Here is a 23,574-nt window from a genome sequence, read left to right as displayed (position 1 = left end):
GCTTAGAGTCTTAGCTTAAAGTTTTAGTTTGGTTTAGTTTTAGTTAAAAGTTTAGACTTTTTTTTTTGCTTAGAGTCTTACCTTAGAGTTTTTGTTAGAGTTCTAGTTTAGTTTAGTTTTAGTTAAGAGTTTAGAGTTTTTAGCTTAGAGCCTTAGTTTAGAGTTTTATTCAGAGTTCTAGTTTAGTTTAACTTAGTTACAGTTCAGAATTTAGAGTTTTAGCTTAGAGTCATAGCTTATAATTTTACTTAAAGTTGTAGTTTGGTTAAGTTTTAGTTAAGAGTTTCGAGTTTTAGCTTAGAGTCTTAGCTCAGAGTTTTTGTTAGAGTTCTAGTTTAGTTTAACTTTAGTTAAGAATTTGATGTTTCACATTTGAGTTTCAGTTAGAGTTCTAGTTTAGTTTACTTTTAGTTAAGAGTTTAGTGTTTTACCTTAGAGTCTTAGCATAGAGTTTAAGTTAGAGTTCTAGTTTAGTTTTAGTTAAGAGTTTAGAGTTTTTAGCTTAGAGTCTTAGCTTAGAGTTTTATTCAGAGTTCTAGTTTAGTTTAGTTTAGTTTAGTTTAGTTACAGTTCAGAATTTAGAGTTTTAGCTTAGAGTCATAGCTTAGAATTTTACTTAAAGTTGTAGTTTGGTTAAGTTTTAGTTAAGAGTTTCGAGTTTTATCTTAGAGTCTTAGCTTAGAGTTTTTGTTAGAGTTCTAGTTTAGTTTAGTTTTAGTTAATAGTTTATAGTTTTACCTTAGAGTCTTATCTTAGAGTTTTAGTTAGATTTGAATTTTAGTTTAGTTAAAGTTAATAATGTAGAGTTTTAGCTTAGAGTCATAGCTTAGAGTTTTACCTAAAGTTTTAGTTTGACTAAGTTTTAGTTAAGAGTTTCGAATTTTAGCTTAGAGTCTTAGCTTAGAGTTTTTTGTTAGAGTTCTAGTTTAGTTTAATTTTAGTTAAGAGTTTGATGTTTTAACTTTGAGCTTCAGTTAGAGTTCTAGTTTAGTTTAGTTTTAGTTAAGAGTTTGGTGTTTTACCTTAAAGTCTTAGCTTAGAGTTCTAGTTTAGTTTAGTTTTAATTAAGAGTTTAGAGTTTTAGCTTAGAGTCTCAGCTTAGAGTTTTTGTTAGAGTTCTAGTTTATTTTAGTTTTAGTTAAGAGTTTAGTGTTTTTAGCTTAGAGTCTTAGCTTAGAGTTTATGTTGAAGTTCTAGTATAGTTTAGTTTTAGTTTAGAGTTTTAGCTTAGAGTCTTATCTTAGAGTTTTTGTTAGAGTTGAAGTTTAGTTTAGTTTTAGTTAAGAGTTTGAGTTTTTTTTTGTTATAGTTACAGTTTAGTTTAATTTTAGTTAAGAGTTCGATTTTTTAACTTTGAGTTTCAGTTAGAGTTCTAGTTTAGTTTAGTTTTAGTTAAGAGTTTATAGTTTACCATAGAGTCTTAGCTTAGAGTTTTAGTTAGAGTTCTAGTTTAGTTTAGTTTTAGTTACAGTTCAGAATTTAGAGTTTTAGCTTAGAGTCATAGCTTAGAGTTTTAATTAAAGTTATAGTTTGGTTAAGTTTTATTTAATAGTTTAGATTTTTTATCTTATAGATTATGTTTAAGTTCTAGTTTAGTTTATTTTAATTTAATATTTTATATTTATATATTATATTATAATATTATAGTTTTTTTTAGAGTTTAATTTTATTTTAATTTTATTTAATAGTTTTGTGTTTTACCTTTGAGTTTCAGTTAGAGTTCTAGTCTAGTTTACTTTTAGTTTAGAGTTTACAGTTTTTTACCTTAGAGTCTTAGTTTAGAGTTTTAGTTAAAGTTCTAGTATAGTTTAGTTTTGGTCAAGAGTTTAGAGTTTTTTAGCTTAGAGTCTTAGCTTAAAGTTTTTTTTACAGTTTTAGTTTATTTTATTGTTATTTTAGAGTTTAGAGTTTTTAGCTTAGAGTCTTAGATTAGAGTTTTTGTTGAAGTTTTAGTTTAGTTTAGTTTTAGTTAATAGTTTAGAGTTTTAGCTTAGAGTCTTAGCTTATAGTTTTTGTTAGAGTTGAAGTTTAGTTTAGTAATAGTTAGGAGTTTAGAGTTTTAGCTTAGAGACTTAGCTTAGAGTTTTAGTTAAGTTTAGTGTTACTTAAGAGTATAGAATTTTAGCTTATAGTCTCAGCTTAGAGTTTTTGTAAGAGTTCTAGTTTAGTTTAGTTTTTGTTAAGAGTTTAGTGTTTTTAGCTTAGAGTCTTAGTTTACAGTTTTTTTTGAAGTTCTAGTTTAGTTTAGTTTTAGTTTATAGTTTTATCTTAGACTTAGAGTTTTAATTAGAGTTCTAGTTTAGTTTTAGTTAAGAGTTTAGAGTTTTTAGCTTAGAGTCTTAGCTTACAGTTTTATTTAGAGTTCTAGTTTAATTTAGTTTTAGTTAAGAGTTTAGAGTTTTACCATAGAGTCTTAGCTTAGAGTTTTAGTTAGAGTTAAAGTTTAGTTTAACTTTAGTTAAGAATTTAGATTTTTAGCTTAGAGTTTTACTTAAAGTTAAAGCTTGGTTAAGATTTAGTTAAGAGTCTCGAGTTTTAGCTGAGTCTTAGCTTACAGTTTTTGTTAGAGTTCTACTTTAGCTTTGTTTTACTTAAGAGTTTAGAGTTTTACCTTAGAGTCTTGGCTTAGAGTTTTTGTTAGAGTTTTAGTTTAGTTTAACTTTAGTTAAGGATTTGATGTTTCACCTTTGAGTTTCAGTTAGAGTTCTAGTTTAGTTTACTTTTAGTTAAGAGTTTAGTGTTTTACCTTAGAGTCTTAGCATAGAGTTTTAGTTAGAGTTCTAGTTTAGTTTTAGTTAAGAGTTTAGGATTTTAGCTTAGAGTCTTAGCTTAGAGTTTTTGTTAGAGTTCTAGTTTATTTTAGTTTTAGTTATAAGTTTAGAGTTTTTGGCTTAGAGTCCTTTGCTTAGAGTTTTTGTTGAAGTTCTAGTTTAGTGTAGGTTTAATTAATAGTTTATAGTCTTAGCTTAGAGTCGTACCTTAGAGTTTTTGTCAGAGTTCTTGTTTAGTTCAGATATAGTTAAGAGCCTGGAGTTTTACCATCGAGAATAAGCGTAGAATTCTAGTTTAGTTTAGTTTTAGTTAAGAGTTTAGAATTTTATCTTAGAGTCTTATCTTAGAGTTTTAGTTAGAGTTCTAGTTTATTTTATTGTTATTTAAGAGTTTAGAGTTCTTATCTTATATTATTATCTTATTGTTTTTGTTGTGTTTCTATTTTAGTTTAGTTTTAGTTAAGAGTTTAGATTTTTATATTAGAGTACTAGATTATAGTTTTATTTAGATTTAAAGTTTATTTTAGTTTTAGTTAAGAGTTTTGAGTTTTACCTTAAATTCTTATATTATAGTTTTAGTTAGGGTTGAAGTTTTGTTTAGTTTAGTTATAGTTAAGAGTTTATAGTTTTAGCTTAGAGTCTTAGCTTAGAGTTTATGTTAGAGTTATTGTTTATTTTAGTTTTACTTAAGAGTTATAGCTTAGAGGTTTAGCCTAGAATCTTAGCTTAGAGATTTAGTTAGAGTTGAAGTTTAGTCCAAACTAGCATAACCACAAAATTATACAATATTGCATAGAAATACCAAAACCAAAGGTTAGATTAGGTTAGGTTAGGTTAGAGGTTAGGTTTGTCCAAGTTTAAGTTAGGCTAGATTAGGTTAGCTTATCATGAGCGCTCATGATAAGCTAACCTAATCTAACCTTTTCCGGCGAGTATGGTTAGGTTAGGTTAGGCTAGATTAAGTTAGGTTAGATTAGGCTAGGTTAAGTTAGGTTAGGTTAGCCCACGTACGCTTCACTTAGGTTAGCTTAGGTTAGGTGAGAGACAGGCAAAAAATTAGGTGTATGATTAGGTTAGGTTAGGTTAAGTTAGGTTAGGCTAGGTTAGCCTACGTAAGCGAGCGGACGTATGAGAACAAAAGCTCAACAAACTTAACCGAACCTAACTTAACCTAACCTAACTTAATCTAACCTAACCTAATCATAAACCTAACTTTTTGCCTGTCTCTCACCTAACCTAAGCTAACCTAAGTGAAGCGTACGTGGGCTAACCTAACCTAACTTAACCTAACCTAATCTAACCTAACTTAATCTAGCCTAACCTAACCTAACCATACTCGCCAGAAAAGGTTAGATTAGGTTAGCTTATCATGAGCGCTAATGATAAGCTAACCTAATCTAACCTAACTTAAACGTGGTGAAACCTAACCTCTAACCTAACCTAACCTAATCTAACCTATGGTTTTGGTATTTCTATGCATTATTCTGTAATTTTGTGGTTATGCTAGTTTGGACTAAACTTCAACTCTAACTAAATCTCTAAGCTAAGATTCTAGGCTAAACCTCTAAGCTATAACTCTTAAGTAAAACTAAAATAAACAATAACTCTAACTAAAACTCTAAGCTAAGACTCTAAGCTAAAACTATAAACTCTTAACTATAACTAAACTAAACGAAACTTCAACCCTAACTAAAACTCTAATCTAACTCTAAGGTAAAACTCAAAACTCTTAACTAAAACTAAACTAAATCAAAACTCTAACAAAAACTCTAAGCTAAGACTCTAAGCTAAAACTATAAACTCTTAACTAAAACTAAACTAAACTAGAGATTAAAATAAAACTATTATATTAGACTCTAAGATAAAAAATAAAAAATATTAAAAAAAAAAAAACTAAAAAATAACTATAACTATAAATCGAATCTAATACTATAAGAAGAAATTATAAACTCTTAACTAAAACTAAACTAAACTAGAACTCTAACTAAGAGTCTAAGCTATGACTCTAAGGTAAAAAACCAAACTCTTAACTAAAACTAAACTAAACTAGAACTCTAACAAAAACTCTAAGCTAGGACTCTAAGCTAAAAAACTCTAAACTTTTAACTAAAACTAAACTAAATTAAAACTTCAACAAAAACTCTAAGCTATGATTCTATGATAAAACTCTAAACTCTTAAGTAAACTAAACTAGAACTCTAACAAAGACTCTAAACTACGACTCTAAGCTAAAAAATCTAAACTCTTAACTATAACTAAACAAAACTTCAACTCTAACTATAACTCTAGGCTAAGACTAAGCTAAAACTCTAAACTCTTAACTAAAACTAAACTAAAACTCTAAGATAAGTCTCTAAGTTAAAACTCCAGACTATTAACTTTATCTGAACTAAACTAGAACTCTAAAAAAAACTCTATGCTACGACTCTAAGCTAAAACTCTAAAATATTAACTAAACCTAAACTAAACTAGAACTTTAATAAAAATTGTAAGCAAAGAAGTCTAAGCTAAAAACTCTGAACTTTTAAATAAAACTAAAATAAACTAGAACTATAACAAAAACTCTAAGATAAGACTATAAGCTAAAAAACTACACTATTAAATAAAAAAAAAATAAAATAAAACTTTAACAAAAACCCTAAGCTAAGACTCTAGGGCAAAACACAAATCTCTTAAGTAAAACTAAACTAAACGAGAACTCTAACTAAAACTAAAAGGTAATACTCTAAGCTAAAACTCTACACTCTTAACTAAAAGTAAACTAAACTACAACTCTAACTAAAAATCAATGGTAAAACATCAAATTCTTAAATAAAATTAAACTAAAATAGAAATCTAACAAAAACTCTAAGATAAGAGTCTAAGCTAAAATTCTAAACTCTTAACTAAAACTAAACTAGAACTCTAACTAAAACTCTATGATAAGAATATAAGTTAAAACACTAAACTATTAAATAGAAGTAAACTAAACTAGAACTCTAAATTAAACTCAAATGTGATACATCATATCATCAAATTAAGTTAAACTAAACTAGAACTCTAACAAAAAATTTAAGCCAAGATTTTAATGTGAAACTCTAAACTACTAAGTTAAATAAAGATAAACTATAACTAAATCAAAACTTTAATATAAGACTCTAAGCTAAAAATCAAAACTTTTAACCAAATATGAAACAAGCTATAACTTTAAGTAAAACTCTAAGCTATGACTCTAAGCTAAAAATCTAAATTCTTAACCTAAGTTAAACTAAACTTTAACTCTAACTAAAACTCTAAGCTAAGACTCTATGGTAAAACTCTAAACTCTTAACTAAAACTAAATTAAACTAGAACTCTAAATAAAACTGTAAGCTAAGACTCTAAGCTAAAAACACTAAACTCTTAAATATAACTAAACTAAACTAGAACTCTAATTAAAACTGTAAGTCTAATCTAAAACTCTAAACTAAAACTAAAATAAACTATAACTTCAACAAAAGCTGTAAACTAATACCCTAAGCTAAAAATACTAAACTCTTAACTAAAACTAAACCAAACTAAAACTCTTACAAAAACTCTAAGCTGAGACTCTAAGCTAAAATTCTATACTCTTAAGTAACACTAAACTTAACTAAAACTCTAAGCTAAGTCTCTAAGCTAAAACTCTAAACTCCTAACTATTACTAAACTAAACTTCAACTCTAACAAAAACTATATGCTAAGACTCTAAGCTAAAACTCTAAACTATTAACTAAAACTAAAACTAAACTAAACTAAAACTTCAACAAAAACTCTAAGCTAAGACTCTAAGCTAAAAACTCTAAACGCTTAACTAAAACTAAAATAAACTAGAACTCTAACAAAAACTCTAAGCTAAGACTCTAAGCTAAAAAACTCTAAACTCTTAACTAAAACTAAACTAAACTAGAACTCTAACTAAAACTCTAAAATAAGACTCTAAGCTAAAAAACTGTAAACTCTAAAATAAAAGTAAACTAGACTAGAACTCTAACTGAAACTCAATGTTAAAACATCAAATTTTTAAATAAAATTAAACTAAACTTCAACTCTAACAAAAACTCTAAGATAAGACTCTAAGATAAAACTATTAACTAAAACTAAACTAAACTAGAACTTCAACAAAAACTCTAAGCTAAAAAATATAAACTCTTAACTAAAACTTAAACAAAATATAAATTTAAGTAAAAATCTAAGCTATGAATCTAAGCTAAAACTCAAAATTCTGAACAGTAACTAAAAATAAACTAAACTAGAACTCTAACTAAAACTCTAAGCTAAGACTATATGGTAAACTCTAAACTCTTAACTAAAACTAAAATAAACTATAACTATAACTTAAACTAAAAGGTAAAAAATCAAAATATTAAATAAAACAAAAATAAAATAGAACTCTAAAAAAAAAAAACTATAAAATATTAAATAAAAATAAACTAAACTTCAACTCTAACAAAAACTCTAAGATAAGACTATAAGCAAAAACTCTAAACTAAAACTAAACTATACTAGAACTTCAACATAAACTCTAAGCTAAGACTCTAAGCGAAAAACACTAAACTCTTAACTAAAACTAAAATGAACTAGAACTCTAACAAAAACTCTAAGCTGAGACTCTAAGCTAAAACTCTAAACTCTTAAGTAAAACTAAACTAAACTAGAACTCTAAGATAAGACTTAATGTAAAACACCAAACTATTAACTAAAACTAAACTAAACTGGAACTCTAACTGAAACTCAAAGGTAAAACATCAAACTCTTAACTAAAATTAAACTAAACTAGAACTCTAACAAAAAACTCTAAGCTAAGACTCTAAGCTAAAACTCGAAACTCTTAACTAAAACTTAGTCAAACTAAAACTTTAGGTAAAACTCTAAGCTATGACTCTAAGCTAAAACTCTACATTCTTAACTGTAACTAAACTAAACTTCAAATCTAACTAAAACTCTAAGCTAAGACTCTAAGGTAAAACTATAAAATATTAAATAAAAATAAACTAAACTAGAAAACTAAAAAAAACTCTGAGCTAAGACTCTAAGGTAAAACTCCAAACTCTTAACTAAAACTTAACCAAACTACAACTTTAAGTAAAATTATAAGCTATGACTCTAAGCTAATACTCTAAATTCTGAACTGTAACTAAACTAAACTAAACTAGAACTCTGAATAAAACTCTAAGCTAAGACTCTAAGCTAAAAACTCTAAACTCTTAACTTAAAACTAAACTAGAACTCTAACTAAAACTCTATGCTAAGACTCTAAGGTAAAACACTAAACTCTTAACTAAAAGTAAACTAAACTAGAACTTTAACTGAAACTCAAAGGTGAAACATCAAATTCTTAACTAAAATTAAACTAAACTAGAACTCTAACAAAAACTCTAAGCTAAGACTCTAAGGTAAAACTCTAAACTCTTAAGTAAAACTTAACCAAACTACAACTTTAAGTAAAATTATAAGCTATGACTATAAGCTAAAACTCTAAATTCTTAACTGTAACTAAACTAAACTAAACTAGAACTCTTAATAAAACTCTAAGCTAAGACTCTAAGCTAAAAACTCTAAACTCTTAACTAAAACTAAACTAAACTAGAACTCTAACAAAAACTCTAAGCTAAGACTCTAAGCAAAAAACCTCAAAACTTTTAACTAAAACTAAACCAAACTAAAACTTTAAGCTAAGACTCTAATCTAAAAACTATAAAATCTTAAATAAAACTAAACTAAACCAGAACTATAACAAAAACTCTAATCTAATACTATAATAAAAAAAAATAAACTCGTAAATAAAAATAAACTAAAATATAAATTAAAAAAAAAATATAAGCAAAAAAAACTCTAAACTTTTAAATAAAACTTAACCAAATCAACACTTTAAGCTAAGACTATAAGCTAAAAACTCTAAACTATTAACTAAAACTAAAATAAACTAGAACTCAAACAAAAAATATAAGCTAAGACTCTAAGCTAAAACTCTAAACTATTAACTAAAACTAAACTAAACTACAACTTCAACAAAAACTCTAAGCTAAAAACTCTAAACTCTTAACTAAAACTTAACCAAACTAAAACTTTAAGCTAAGACTCTAAGCTAAAACTCTAAATTCTGAACTGTAACTAAAACTAAACCAAACTAGAACTCTAACTAAAACTCTAAGCTAAGACTATATGTTAAACTCTAAATTATTAACTAAAACTAAACTAAACTATAACTCTAACTGAAACTCAAATGTAAAAAATCAAACTCTTAACTAAAATTAAACTAAACTAGAACTCTAACTAAAACTCTAAACTATGACTCTAATGTAAAACTCTAAACTAAAACTAAACTATACTAGAACTTCAACATAAACTCTAAGCTAAGACTCTAAGCTAAAAACACTAAACTCTTGACTAAAACTAAAATAAACTAGAACTCTAACAAAAACTCTAAGCTGAGACTCTAAGCTAAAACTCTAAACTCTTAAGTAAAACTAAAATAAACTATAACTCTAAGCTAAGACTATAAGGTAAAACAACAAACTCTTAACTAAAACTAAACTAAACTAGAACTCTAACTTAAACTCAAATGTAAAACATCAAACTCTTAACTAAAATTAAACTAAACTAGAACTCAAAACAAAAACTCTAACAAAAAACTCTAAGCTAAGACTCTAAGCTAAAACTCGAAACTCTTAACTAAAACTTAGTCAGTATCATAAAATATTAATAAATGGGGGAGGGAAGGGGAGGAGGGGGGGAGGAGGGGAGGGGGAGGAGGGGAGGAGGGGAGGGGTGGGGTGGGGGAGGGGAAGGTGAGGAGGGGGGAGGAGAGGGCGGGAGAGGGAGGGGGGACCCCTTTGGGGGCCAAGGGGGGAGGGGGCCTGGGGGTCCTTTGGGGGTCTGGGGGGGCCTTTAGGGCCGGGTGGTCCTTTGGGGACCTGGTGAGGGCCTGGGGGCCCGGGGAGGGCCTTTGGGGGTCCGGGGGCCCTTTGGGAGCCTGGGGGACCTTTGAGGACCGGCGGAGAGGGCCTTTGGGGGCCCGGGGAGGGCGTTTGGGGATCCGGGGGCCCTTTGGGAGCTTGGGGGACCTTTGAGGACCGGGGATTCCTTCGGGGTTGGGGTAGGGGGATTGGAACCCTTTGGGGTTGGGGTAGGGGATCGGAACCCTTTGGGGCTGGGGTAGGGGACCTCACGACACTGTTAAAATACAACTTGTGTATTATAACGACCACAGAGTTTCATCCTTAAATTCTCTTCTAAAATCATCTTTTGTTTCTAACTGTTTTTTTCTAAATGTCTCTAACTGTTTCGCCGAAATAATTCCATAACCTGTCTAAAACAGTTTTGGCCCAAATAATCCCTAAACGTAATTTCAGCGTGTTCCTTTTGTTTTGGCATCTCTGCGCTAACGCATTTCAAATTATTTGGAAACCTGATTCCCGCGCTAAAACAATTCATCGCTAAGATGTTTCTTGGAGAATTGTTTCCATGGCAATGTTTATTAATATCTTTTGGAGTTCGACCAGTAGAACTGTTTCCGAGGCAAAGACATTAATGACTTGGATCTATTCCTGGAGAATCGTTTCTAGGTGAAAATTTTTAAAGTCTGACAGATGATGTCATTGGTTGATTGATCTGTCAAGAAAGGGGAATTAATTTGTTGTTTTTAAGGGGAATTATTGATTCACGATAGGGGAATTGAGGTCGACAGCACAGGTGTTCCAAATTTCTGGAAACTCATAACATTTGCTGAGAGCAACAACATGAAGGAAGTGTCATTGACCTGCTCCCATTAGACTCAATAATCCATTAAAGTGAGAAAGTTCCTGTTTTTCCATTCTCACTGACAAAAACCATAAATTGCTATTGACATCCATGAAAAACATCAAATAAATCGACCAACACACATAACCATCCAAGAAAACAGACATCAATGTGAGAAAGTTCCTGTTATTCAAATTCTCACTGACAAAAACCATAAATCATCCTTAACCATCCATGAAAAACATCAAATAAATCGACCAACACACATAACCATCCATGAAAACACACATAAATGTGACAAAATTCCTGTTTTTCAAGTGAGAAAAATACTATTTTTTCATTCTCACTGACAAAAGCCATAAAACAGATATGAACTGCTGTTGACATCCATGAAAAACATCAAATAAATTGACCAACACATATAACCATCCAAGAAAACAGACATAAATGTGACAAAGTTCCTGTTTTTCAAATTCTCACTGACAAAAACCATAAAACATCCATAAATTACTGTTGACATCCATTAAAAACATCAAATAAATTGACCAACACCCATAACCATCCAAGAAAACATCCATAAATGTGACCAAATTCCTGTTTTTCAAATTCTCACTGACAAAAACCATAAACCACGTGGTTCTATGCCCATATATGGTGTGCAAAAAAGTTGTAGGTGGCAGCAGGGGTGAGGGATGGGATCAATTGAGGCCTCTCTACTGATGTTTCTTATGAATAAATTTGACCCACAGTTCCTCAGGTATTGGGCACCTTGCAAGGCTGTTTGCAGACACGGATCAGATTAGGTGATCACGTGAGAGGTCCACCCCTACGCCACTTTGAGGCCGCGCAAGCAGGATTTCCCTTCGAAGGATAGGGGTGAAGGCAGGGACCTGTGGCGGTGCAGGGATTCATAACCATTCCATGTCACCCAAACGACCCCGTCATTTATGCCCAGCCTAACCTCCTAGGGGTATTATTAGTGATTAGGGCATACTAATCAGTAGGGAACACTAGTCTCCTACTAATCAATAGGAGGCACTATGTGCATGCTACTACCAATACTCCTGCGATTGCTGAAACTAATGAGGCTAAGGGTACTAAGGTAAAATTATTAGGGAGTGTTTAGGGTGAATTTTGATTAAACAATAAAACTGTATGCATGCAGGTTTTCAAAAGGGCACATAATTAATATCATAGGCAGCACAGAGCTATCATAGAAACTTTTATAGGAGCTCATTCGATTAAAAATTACAGGTTTTAGTGCCCTTTTTAATAGCCAAAAGTAATTGGAGGGAAAGCAGCCCCCCTTCTCAAGTCAACAATTCTCCAAACACATCCAATCAAAATCTTGGGATAACCATTTTGTTTAGGATAGTTGAAAGGTCCAGTAAGTATATCTCTGGGGAAGTTGGGGAAGTCAACCCCCTTCAGCTCTCAGGGTAATGATTTTGGGAATTATATTAAGTTTTATTTTTCAGGAAAACTTGAGGAGTTGTAAAACTAAATTAAACAATACTACTGTGTGTGTTCCAGATTTTCAAAAGTGTGTGTGCTATAAAAATTTTGTTGAAAATTCTCTCCAACATGTAAATACAAAGCCAAATTATGGATTTTTATAGAAAAAACGGAAAAGATTAAAGATATTATTCGCTTTTTCAATAAAAAGACTGTCAATGAAAAAAGTTGTCAACATGTTAATTTGAAAACTTTTACCAAAAAATAAGTACATCAAATAAAAGTAAAGAACTACATTTAAAAAAAATAGCAGAAAGAAGGTCAAATAAATTTCGAAGTGTAAAACTACCACAAATCATCATTAATAAATAAATAAAACCCGAAACTAACAGAAATTGCAATACTAACCCAATCAATCTAAAAAAAGCAGACACTAAGATCAGTTGGGCTGACACCCCCTCCCCTCCGTAGACCAGAACATAATTTGCACTCTTTTATTTATTGTAATTTCGGTTCGTTTTAGGTTTCATTAGCTGTTGATGGCTATTTGATGTAGTTTTACGCTTGAGAAAATATTTGACTTCATTTCTGCTAGTTCTAGGATTTTTACAGCTAATCTATTATTTCATTTTTAACTTGAAGCATAAACAATTTACATTTTAGTTACATAAGAAAACTGATACAAAATGATATTACAAAAAACCAATATTCAAGTTCCGAAGTTCTTTCTTTGAAGGTAGAAGATCCCCCCCCCCCAATTCTTCAACGATTTTGATGGCATACCTTATAAATTTCGGCTGCCAAGTTGGGGAATTTTACTCTTGTATCACCAAAGTCTGTTTCATAACGTCTAACAGCGTGAAACCACTCATTTCCGCAATCAATAAACTGACGCAAAACAATTTCAAAGTCAAAAACTCTTATTATATTACTCAAAAACTATTATTAGTAATATTATTAGTCTTGAAAATACTCAATTTTTATGAACTATGAGGAACTAAATAAAATAACTTTACTTGTATTCGTTTACCAAGAACACACAACCAGTTTTTGTAAAATAAAATAAAAGAATATGTATAACAAGTTGTTGGCATAATCGCTTCACACTAATTATAGATGACTACTCGAAGCATGCCAATATAAGGTTCTACTCCAGTCCAGGTAATAGCTATACTACTAGCGTATAAGAAATCAATTAATTTTTCCCTTTTTCAACAAGAAAAAGGGAATATTTCTTGCAAAATTATAAGTATTCCAGTGAGATCAACTAATAGCTCGCGCTTAACTTGACATAACATTTCGTTTTATTTATTATCCTTTCTTTTCTTGGAGTTTTTCAAACATAAAAATAATTGATACAAGCATAATCCTGTCAATGAAATAATAGAATGCACAAACATAAATAGAAACCAATTCCAAGACTTAGTTTGTCTTTGCATACTAATAATATTCTGGTTTTACTAATTAAATAAAATACCTCAAGAGAACCCCAGCCAATAACAGTTAACATCTCGCCTTGTATTGTATCTTGGCCCTGACTAGATAATTCAGTGGATGCAATTTGGTCATTGAATTCAAAAGGCTCCGCTACCTGAAAGTTATAATAACCTTGAATCAATTTATAGCATAAAACATGCATTTTTATTTATAAAAAAGAATATTGCTAGTAGATGTTTATAAATGAGGTTAAGGGTGTTTTTTTTAGTATGTTTCTGTCCTTGTACTGGAAATCAGACAGAAAACTATTCAAGCTAGATACGTATATGAAATAGCTCTAAACTCATCAGAAATGATGATGTCAGGGAACTGAACCGAAAAAAGTCCACGAACTGGATTCTTAGTAGATCAAATATAGAAAAAGTCAATATTTTTTTTTTAAGTAAAAAGTGGCTTTAAAGCATAAAAAGAAAAAAAAGTTTCGCATATGAGGACGGCTGCCTCCTCCTTTCCTCTCCCTCGTTACGCTAAGGCTTTATAGTGCTATGCTGAAAGCATTGAGTGCAAAAACTGCGTAAACGATTGCCGTTTGAAACATTTGAACTGAAAATCGTATTGTCTAAAGCAAATATAAATCAGTAAACGTTTCCGTTGTTGACATATTCGGAATGCTTTTTTTAGACAGTTGATGTTAAAGAATTTGGGGGGAGGAAGTCAATTTTAAGCGCAAAGATTAGAAGTAGAGAGGGGTCATGAGGTACAAACAGGACCACGTGGTTTATGGTTTTCTCAGTGAGAATGAAAAAACAGGAATTTTCTCACTTGAAAAACCATGAATTTTGTCGCATTTATGGTTGTTTTCATGGATGGATATGTGTGTTGTTCGATTTATTTGATGTTTTTATCGGATGTCAACATCAAATTATGGATGTTTTATGGTTTTTGTCAGTGAGAATTTGAAAAACATGAACTTTTTCACATTTATGTATGTTTTCATGGTTTTTGTCAGTGAGAATTTGAAAAACAGGGACATTATCATATTTATGGACGTCAACAGCAATTCATGTCTGTTTTATGGTTTTCTCAGTGAGACTGAACATGCTTGACGCGAATGTTATGGGGTTGTTTGGCTAGCTTAGCCTGAGAACTTGATTTACATAATCGCTAGGGAAATTATTGATTCACGAGTGGGGGAATTACGAAACATTAAGGTTTCTTTAATCTTAGGTCTGAGGGATAAACATCCTTTAGAACAGAGAGAAAAATTAATATTCTATTTTTAAATAGGGCTTCATTGATCTTTAGTGTCAGGAATTATAATTGACATCACTTGTTATCTTGGAATTATGCGGGAGTCTAAAGAGATAGAAATTCTATTTTTAAATACGGCTTCACGGAGCTTTAAGTCGGAGAGATAAATTGATATTCTAACGAAACCCTAAAAGTTTAGCTAGGAACATTTATGAGGTGAAGAGATTAACGTAGGAAAGGGTTTCCTAGAAATTTGAAATGCGTTAGCACAGAGATGCCATACAAAAGGAACACGCTGAAATTACGTTTAGGGATTATTAGGGCGAAACGGTTTTATCCATTTTATGGGATTATTTCGGCGAAACAGTTAGAGACATTTTGAAAGAAGATTTTAGGAAAGGTTTTAGAAGAGAATTTAAAGGTGAAACTCTGTGGTCGTTATAATACACAAGTTTCATTTGAACAGTGTTGTGAGGTCCTCTAACCCAACCCAAAGGGTTCCAACCCCGAAGGAAGCCCCCGGTCCTCAAAGGCCCCCCCAAGCTCCCAAAGGCCCTCCACCGGTCCCCCAATGTCCCCCCCCCGTCCCCAACGGCCCCTCCGGACCCCCAAAGGCCCTCCCTGTGCCCCACAGGCCCTCCCTGTGCCCCAAAGGTCCTCCTCCGGTCCCCAAAGGCCCATCGAGCTCCCAAAGGACCAACGGTGTCCCAAAGGCCCTCCACCGGTCCCCAAATGTCTCCCAGGCACCCAAAGGCCCTCCCGGCACCCCCAAGGCCCACCCACACCCCCCAAAGCCCTCCCCGGCCCCCCAAAGCCCATCCCCTGGTCCCCAAAGGGGTTCCAATCCTCATACCCCAACCCCGAAGGAAGCCCCCGGTCCTCAAAGGTCCACCGGGCTCCCAAAGGCCCTCCACCGGTCCCCAAATGTCCCCCAGGCCCCCAACTGCCCCCCCCCGGACACTCAAAGGTCCCCCAAGCTCCCAAAGGGCCACCGGCACCCCCAAAGGCCCACCCCAGACCCTCAACGGCCATCCCCGGGCCCCCCAAAGGCCCATCGAGCTCCCAAAGGACCAACGGGGTCCCAAAGGCCATCCACCAGTCCCCAAATGTCACCCAGACACCCAAAGGCCCTCCCTGTGCCCCAAAGGCCCTCCCTGTGCCCCAAAGGCCCTCCCCCGGCCCCCTCCTCCTCCTCCCACCTCCTCCTCCTCCTCCTCCCTCCTCCTCCTCCTCCTACCTCCTCTTCCCACCTCCTCCTCCCACCTCCTCCTTCCTCCTCCTCCTCCCCCCCCTCCCCCCCATTCCCTCATCATTTTTTATACTTTTTTTGTGCATTGAGACACAGAACGACCCCCTGCCCCTGGCCCCTCCCCCCTCCAAAGGTCTGATTTTTTCAAAGTTCATTTTGAATTTCTTTCATTGAAATGCAAGAGTTGGAATATTTCAGTAGTGTTTGGTTGTGGTTTACCTTGTCACAGTTACATTTTCTTGATTTTTCAAAGTTCATTTTGAATTTCTTTCGTTGAAATGCAAGAGTTGGAATATTTCAGTAGTGTGATGTTGTAGTTTACCATGTCACAGTTACATTCACTTAATTTTTCAAAGTTCATTTTGAATTTCTTTCGTTGAAATGCAAGAGTTGGAATATTTCACTAGTGTGATGTTGTAGTTTACCTTGTCACAGTTACATTCTCTTTATTTTTGATAGTACATTTTGAATTTCTTTCGTTGAAATGCAAGAGTTGGAATATTTCAGTAGTGTTTGGTTGCGGTTTACCTTGTCACAGTTACATTATCTTTATTTTTAAAAGTTCATTTTGAATTTCTTTCGTTGAAATGCAAGAGTTGGAATATTTCAGTAGTGTGATGTTGTAGTTTACCATGTCACAGTTACATTCACTTAATTTTTCAAAGTTCATTTTGAATTTCTTTCGTTGAAATGCAAGAGTTGGAATATTTCACTAGTTTGATGTTGTAGTTTACCCTGTAACAGTTACAGTCACTTATTTTTTGATAGTTCATTTTGAATTTCTTTCATTGAAATGCAAGATTTGGAATATTTCAGTAGTGTTTGGTTGTGGTTTACCTTGTCACAGTTACATTTTCTTGATTTTTCAAAGTTCATTTTGAATTTCTTTCATTGAAATGCAAGAGTTGGAATATTTCAGTAGTGTGATGTTGTAGTTTACCATGCCACAGTTACATTCCCTTAATTTTTCAAAGTTCATTTTGAATTTCTTTCGTTGAAATGCAAGAGTTGGAATATTTCACTAGTGTGATGTTGTAGTTTACCCTGTCACAGTTACATTCCCTTAATTTTTGATAGTCCATTTTGAATTTCTTTCTTTGAAATGCAAGAGTTGGAATATTTCAGTAGTGTTTGGTTGTGGTTTACCCTGTCACAGTTACATTTTCTTGATTTTTCAAATTTAATTTTGAATTTCTTTCTTTGAAATGCAAGAGTTGGAATATTTCAGTAGCGTTTGGTTTTGGTTTAACTTGTCACAGTTATATTTTCTTGATTTTTCAAAGTTCTTTTTGAATTTATTTCTTTGATATTAAAGAGTTGGAATATTTCAGTATTGTTTGGTTGTGTTTTACCTTGTCACAGTTTATTTCTCTTTTTTTTTCCTATTTCTTTTAGTATTTCAGTCTTTGAAATTCACGAGTTTGAATATTTCAGTAGAGTTTTGTCGTGGTTTACCTTGTCAAAGTTACATTTTCTTGATTTTTCAAAGTTCATTTTGAATTTATTTCGTTGAAAAGAAAGAGTTGGAATATTTCAGTCGTGTTTTGTTTTGGTTTAACTTGTCATAGTTAAATTTTCTTGATTTTTTCAAAGTTCATTTTGAATTTCTTTCGTTGAAATGCAAGAGTTGGATTATTTCAGAAGTGTCTGGTTATGGTTTACCTTTTCACAGTTACATTCTCTTGATTTTTCAAAGTTCATTTTGAATTTCTTTCGTTGAAATTCAATAGTTGGATTATTTCAGAAGTGTTTGGTCGTGATTTAAAATGTCACAGTTACATTTTCTTGATTTTTCAAAGTTCATTTTGAATTTCTTTCATTGAAATGCAAGAGTTGAAATATTTCATGAGAGTTTGGTCGTGATTTACCATGTCACAGTTACATTTCTTGATTTTTAAAAGATCATTTTGAATTTATTTCTTTGAAAAGCAAGAGTTGGAATATTTCAGTAGTTTTTGGTTATGGTTTACCTTGTCACAGTTACATTTTCTTGATTTTTAAAAGATCATTTGAATTTCTTTCGTTGAAAAGCAGGAGATGGAATATTTCAGTAGTGTTTGGTTGTGGTTTACCTTGTCAAAGTTACATTTTCGTAATTTTTTAAAGTTCATTTGAATTTCTTTCGTTGAAATTCAAGAGTTGGAATATTTAAGTAGTGTTTGGTTATGGTTTAACTTGTCAAAGTAAAATTTTCTTTATATTTCAAAGTTAATTTTTTATTTCTTTCGTTGAAATGCAAGAGTTGGAATATTTCAGTAGTGTTTGATTGTGGTTTACCTTGTCACAGTTACATTTTCTTGATTTTTCAAAGTTAATTTTGAATTTCTTTCATTGAAATGCAAGAGTTGGAATATTTCAGTAGTGTTTGGTTGTGGTTTAACTTGTCACAGTTACATTTTCTTGATTTTTCAAAGTTCATTTTGAATTTCTTTCGTTGAAATGCAAGAGTTGGAATATTTCAATAGTGTATGGTTATGGTATACCTTGTCACAGTTACATTTTCTTGATTTTTCAATGTTCATTTGAATTTCTTTCGTTGAAATGCAAGAGTTGGAATATTTCAGTAGTGTTTGGTTGTGGTTTACCTTGTCACAGTTACATTTTCTTGATTTTTCAAAGTTGATTTTGAATTTCTTACCTTGAAATGCAAGAGTTGGAATATTTCAGTAGTGTTTGGTTGTGGTTTACCCTGTCACAGTTACATTTTCTTGATTTTTCAAAGTTAATTTTGAATTTCTTTCATTGAAATGCAAGAGTTGGAATATTTCAGTACTGTTTGGTTGTGGTTTACCTTGTCACAGTTACATTTTCATGATTTTTCAAAGGTCATTTTGAATTTCTTTCGTTGAAATGCAAGAGTTGGAATATTTCAGTGGTGTATGGTTATGATATAACTTGTCAAAGTTACATTTTCATGATTTTACAAAGTTCATTTGAATTTCTTTCATTGAAATGCAAGAGTTGGAATATTTCAGTAGTGTTTGGTCGTGGTTTAACTTGTCACAGTTACATTTTCTTGATTTTTCAAAGTTCATTTTGAATTTCTTTCATTGAAATGCAAGAGTTGGAATATTTCAGCAGCGTTTGGTTGTGGTTTACCTTGTCACAGTTACATTTTCTTTATTTTTCAAAGTTCATTTTGAATTTCTTTCGTTGAAATGCAAGAGTTGGAATATTTCAGTAGTGTGATGTTGTAGTTTACCATGTCACAGTTACATTCCCTTAATTTTTCAAAGTTCATTTTGAATTTCTTTCGTTGAAATGCAAGAGTTGGAATATTTCACTAGTGTGATGTTGTAGTTTACCCTATCACAGTTACATTTTCTTGATTTTTCAAAGTTCATTTTGAATTTCTTTCGTTGAAATGCAAGAGTTGGAATATTTCAGTAGTGTTTGGTTGCGGTTTACCTTGTCACAGTTACATTCTCTTTATTTTTCAAAGTTCATTTTGAATTTCTTTCGTTGAAATGCAAGAGTTGGAATATTTCAGTAGTGTGATGTTGTAGTTTACCTTTTCACAGTTACATTCCCTTAATTTTTCAAATTTCATTTTGAATTTCTTTCGTTGAAATGCAATAGTTGGAATATTTAACTAGTTTGATTTTGTTGTTTACTCTGTCACAGTTACATTCACTTAATTTTTGATAGTACATTTTGAATTTCTTTCGTTGAAATGCAAGAGTTGGAATATTTCAGTAGTGTTTGGTTGCGGTTTACCTTGTCACAGTTACATTTTCTTGATTTTTCAAAGTTCATTTTGAATTTCTTCATTGAAATGCAAGAGTTGGAATATTTCAGTAGTGTGATGTTGTAGTTTACCATGTCACAGTTACATTCCCTTAATTTTCAAAGTTCATTTTGAATTTCTTTCGTTGAAATGCAAGAGTTGGAATATTTCACTAGTGTGATGTTGTAGTTTACCCTGTCACAGTTACATTCCCTTAATTTTTGATAGTCCATTTTGAATTTCTTTCGTTGAAATGCAAGAGTTGGAATATTTCAGTAGTGTTTGGTTGTAGTTTACCCTGTCACAGTTACATTTTCATGATTTTTCAAAGTTCATTTTGAATTTATTTCATTGAAATTCAATAGTTGGAATATTTCAGTAATTTTTTGTTGTGGTTTAACTTGTCACAGTTAAATTTTCTTGATTTTTAAAATTTAATTTTGAATTTATTTAGTTGAAATGCAAGAGTTGGAATATTTCAGTATTGTTTGGTTGTGTTTTAACTTGTCACAGTTAAATTTTCTTGATTTTTATAAGTTATTTTTGAATTTCATTCTTTTTAATGAAAGTGTTGGAATATTTCAGTAGTGTTTGGTTGTGGTTTAACTTGTCAAAGTTACATTTTCTTGATTTTTCAAAGTTCATTTTGAATTTCTTTATTTGAAATGAAAGAGTTGGAATATTTCAGTAGTTTTTTCGTTTGTTTTAACTTGTCAATTTTACATTTTCTTTATTTTTTCAAAGTTCATTTGAATTTCTTTAGTTGAAATGCAAGAGTTGGAATATTTCAGTAGTGTATGGTTATGGTTTACCTTGTCACAGTTACATTTTCTTGATTTTTTCAAATTTCCTTTTGAATTTCTTTCGTTGAAGTGCAAGAGTTGGAATATTTCAGTAGTGTTTGGTTATGGTTTACCTTGTCACAGTTACATTTTCTTGATTTTTCAAATTCAAGTTGAATTTATATAGTTTAAATTAAAGAGTTTGAAAATTTAAGAATTTTTTGGTTTTAGTTTAACATGTAAAATTTACATTTTATGGTTTTTTCAAACGTCATTTTGAATTTCTTTCTTTGAAATGCAAGTGTTGAAGTATTTCAGTAGTGTTTTGTTGGGGTTTACCTTGTCACAGTTACATTTTCTTGTTTTTTCAAAGTTCATTTTGAATTTCTTTCGTTGAAATTCACGAGTTGGAATCTTTAACTAGTGTATGGGTGGGGTTTACCTTGTAACATGTACACACATGTATACACATGTACACACATGTGCTTATCATGAGTGCTCATGATAAGTTAACCTAACCTTTTCCGGTGAGTATGGTTAGGTTAGACTAGATTCAGTTAGGTTAGATTAGGCTAGGTTAGGTTAGCCTACGTACGCTTTCACTTAGGTTAGCTTAGGTTCGGTGAGAGACTTGCTACATGTTCGGTGTATGATTAGGTTAGGTTAGATGAGGCCAGGTTCGGTTATGTTCGGTTTGGCTAGGTTCGCCTATGTCCGCGCGCGTACTTAGGCTAACCTAGCCTAACCTAACTTAACCTAACCTAGCCTAATCTAACCTAACCTAACCTAATCATACACCTAACTTTTCGCATGTCTGTCACCTAACCTAAGCTAACCTAAGTGAAAGCGTACGTATGCTAACCTAACCTAGTCTAATCTAACCTCACTGAATCTAGTCTAACCTAACCATACTCACCGGAAAAGGTTAGGTTAACTTATCATGAGCACTCATGATAAGCACATGTGTGTACATGTGTATACATGTGCGTACATGTGACAAGGTAAACCCCAACCATACACTGGTTAAATATTCCAACTCTTGCATTTCAACGAAAGAAATTCAAAAATGAACTTTGAAAAATCAAGAAAATGTAACTTTGACAAGGTAAACCACAACCAAACACTACTGAAATATTCCAACTCTTGCATTTCAAAGAAAGAAATTCAAAAGAAAGTTTGAAAAATCAAGAAAATGTAACTGTGACACTTTAAACGACAACCAAACACTACTGAAATATTCCAACTCTTGCATTTCAACGATAGAAATTCAAAATGAATTTGAAAAATAGAGAAAATGTAACTGTGACAAGGTAAACCACAACCAAACACTACTGAAATATTCCAACTCTTGCACTTCAACGAAAGAAATTCAAAATCAACTTTTAAAAAATCAAGAAAATGTAACTGTGACAAGGTATACCATAACCATACACTACTGAAATATTCCAACTCTTGCATTTCAACGAAATAAATTCAAATTAAATTTTAAAAAATCAAGAAAATGTAACTGTGACAATTTAAACCACAAGTAAACACTACTGAAATATTCCAACTCTTGAATTTAAACGAAAGAAATTCAAAATGAAGTTTGAAAAATCAAGAAAATGTAACTTTGTCAAGTTAAACCACAACCAAACACTAATGAAATATTCAAACTCTTGAATTTCAAATAAAGAAATTCAAAAAGAACTTTGAAAAATCAAGAAAATGTAACTGTGACAATGTAAACCGCAACCAAACACTACTGAAATATTCCAACTCTTGCATTTCAACGAAAGAAATTCAAAATGAACTTTGAAAAATCAAGAAAATATAACTGTGACAAGTTAAACCACAACCAAACGCTACTGAAATATTCCAACTCTTGCATTTCAACGAAAGAAATTCAAAATGAACTTTGAATATTCAAGAAAATGTAACTGTGACAAGGTAAACCACGACAACACACTACTGAAATATTCCAACTCTTGCATTTCAACGAAAGAAATTCAAAATGTACTTTCAAAAATTAAGTTAATGTAACTGTGACAGGGTAAAATACAAAATCAAACTACTGAAATATACCAACTCTTTCATTTCAAATAAATAAAAACAAAATTAACAATCAAAAATAAAGGTATTTTAAAACATAAAATTTAAAAAACAAACAAACTCTAATGAAATATACCAACTCTTGCATTTCAATGAAATAAATTCAAAATGAACTTTGAAAAATCAAGAAAATGTAACTGTGACAAGGTAAACCGCAACCAAACACTACTTAAATATTCCAACTCTTTAATTTCAACGAAAGAAATTCAAAATGAACTTTGAAAAATTAATGGAATGTAACTGTGACAGGGTAAACTACAACATCAAACTAGTGAAATATTCCAACTCTTGCATTTCAACGAAAAGAAATTCAAAATGAACTTTGAAAAATTAAGGTAATGTAACTGTAACATGGTGAACTACAAAAACACACTACTGAAATATTCCAACTCTTGCATTTCAACAAAAAAATTCAAAATGAACTTTGAAAAATCAAGAAAATGTAACTGTGACAAGGTAAACCGCAACCAAACACTACTGAAATATTCCAACTCTTGCATTTCAAAGAAAGAAATTCAAAATGAACTTTGAAAAATCAAGAAAATTTAACTTTTACATGTTAAACTACAAAATCACAATATTGAAATATTCCAACTCTTTCATTTCAACGAAAGAAATTCAAAATGAACTTTGAAAAATTAAGGGAATGTATCTGTGACATGGTAAACTACAACATCACACTACTGAAATATTCCAACTCGTGCATTTCAACGAAAAAAATTAAAAATGAACTTTGAAAAATCAAGAAAATTTAACTTTGACAAGGTAAACCACAACCAAACCCTACTGAAATATTCCAACTCTTGCATTTCAACGACAGAAATTCAAAATAAATTTTGAAAAATCAAGAAAATGTAACTGTGACAAGTTAAACCCCGACCAAACACTACTGAAATATTCCAACTCTTGCATTTCAATGAAAGAAATTCAAAATGAACTTTGGAAAAGCATGAAAATGTAACTTTGACAAGGTATACCATAACCATACACTACTGAAATATTCCAACTCTTGCATTTCAACTAAAGAAATTCAAAATGAACTTTGAAAAATCATGAAAATGTAACTGTGAC

General features: G+C 31.6%; 1 protein-coding gene across 1 annotated transcript in view; it reads right to left on the bottom strand.

Annotated features, from left to right (window-relative positions):
• LOC148952336 (trypsin-1-like) overlaps positions 1–23,574 on the bottom strand; it is a 177,350-nt gene that overhangs the window by 22,225 nt on the left and 131,551 nt on the right. The window contains exon 4 of the mRNA XM_089088633.1: positions 13,444–13,557. Within this exon, the coding sequence (XP_088944759.1) occupies positions 13,444–13,557 (114 nt within the window). The remainder of the gene's footprint in view (positions 1–13,443; positions 13,558–23,574) is intronic.

Source organism: Artemia sp. Qi Xiang Cuo, chromosome 5 (assembly GCF_049724085.1).
Source record: "Artemia sp. Qi Xiang Cuo chromosome 5, ASM4972408v1, whole genome shotgun sequence".
NCBI classification, from domain to species: Eukaryota; Metazoa; Arthropoda; class Branchiopoda; order Anostraca; family Artemiidae; genus Artemia; species Artemia sp. Qi Xiang Cuo.
This window is presented reverse-complemented; position numbering and strand designations above follow the sequence as displayed.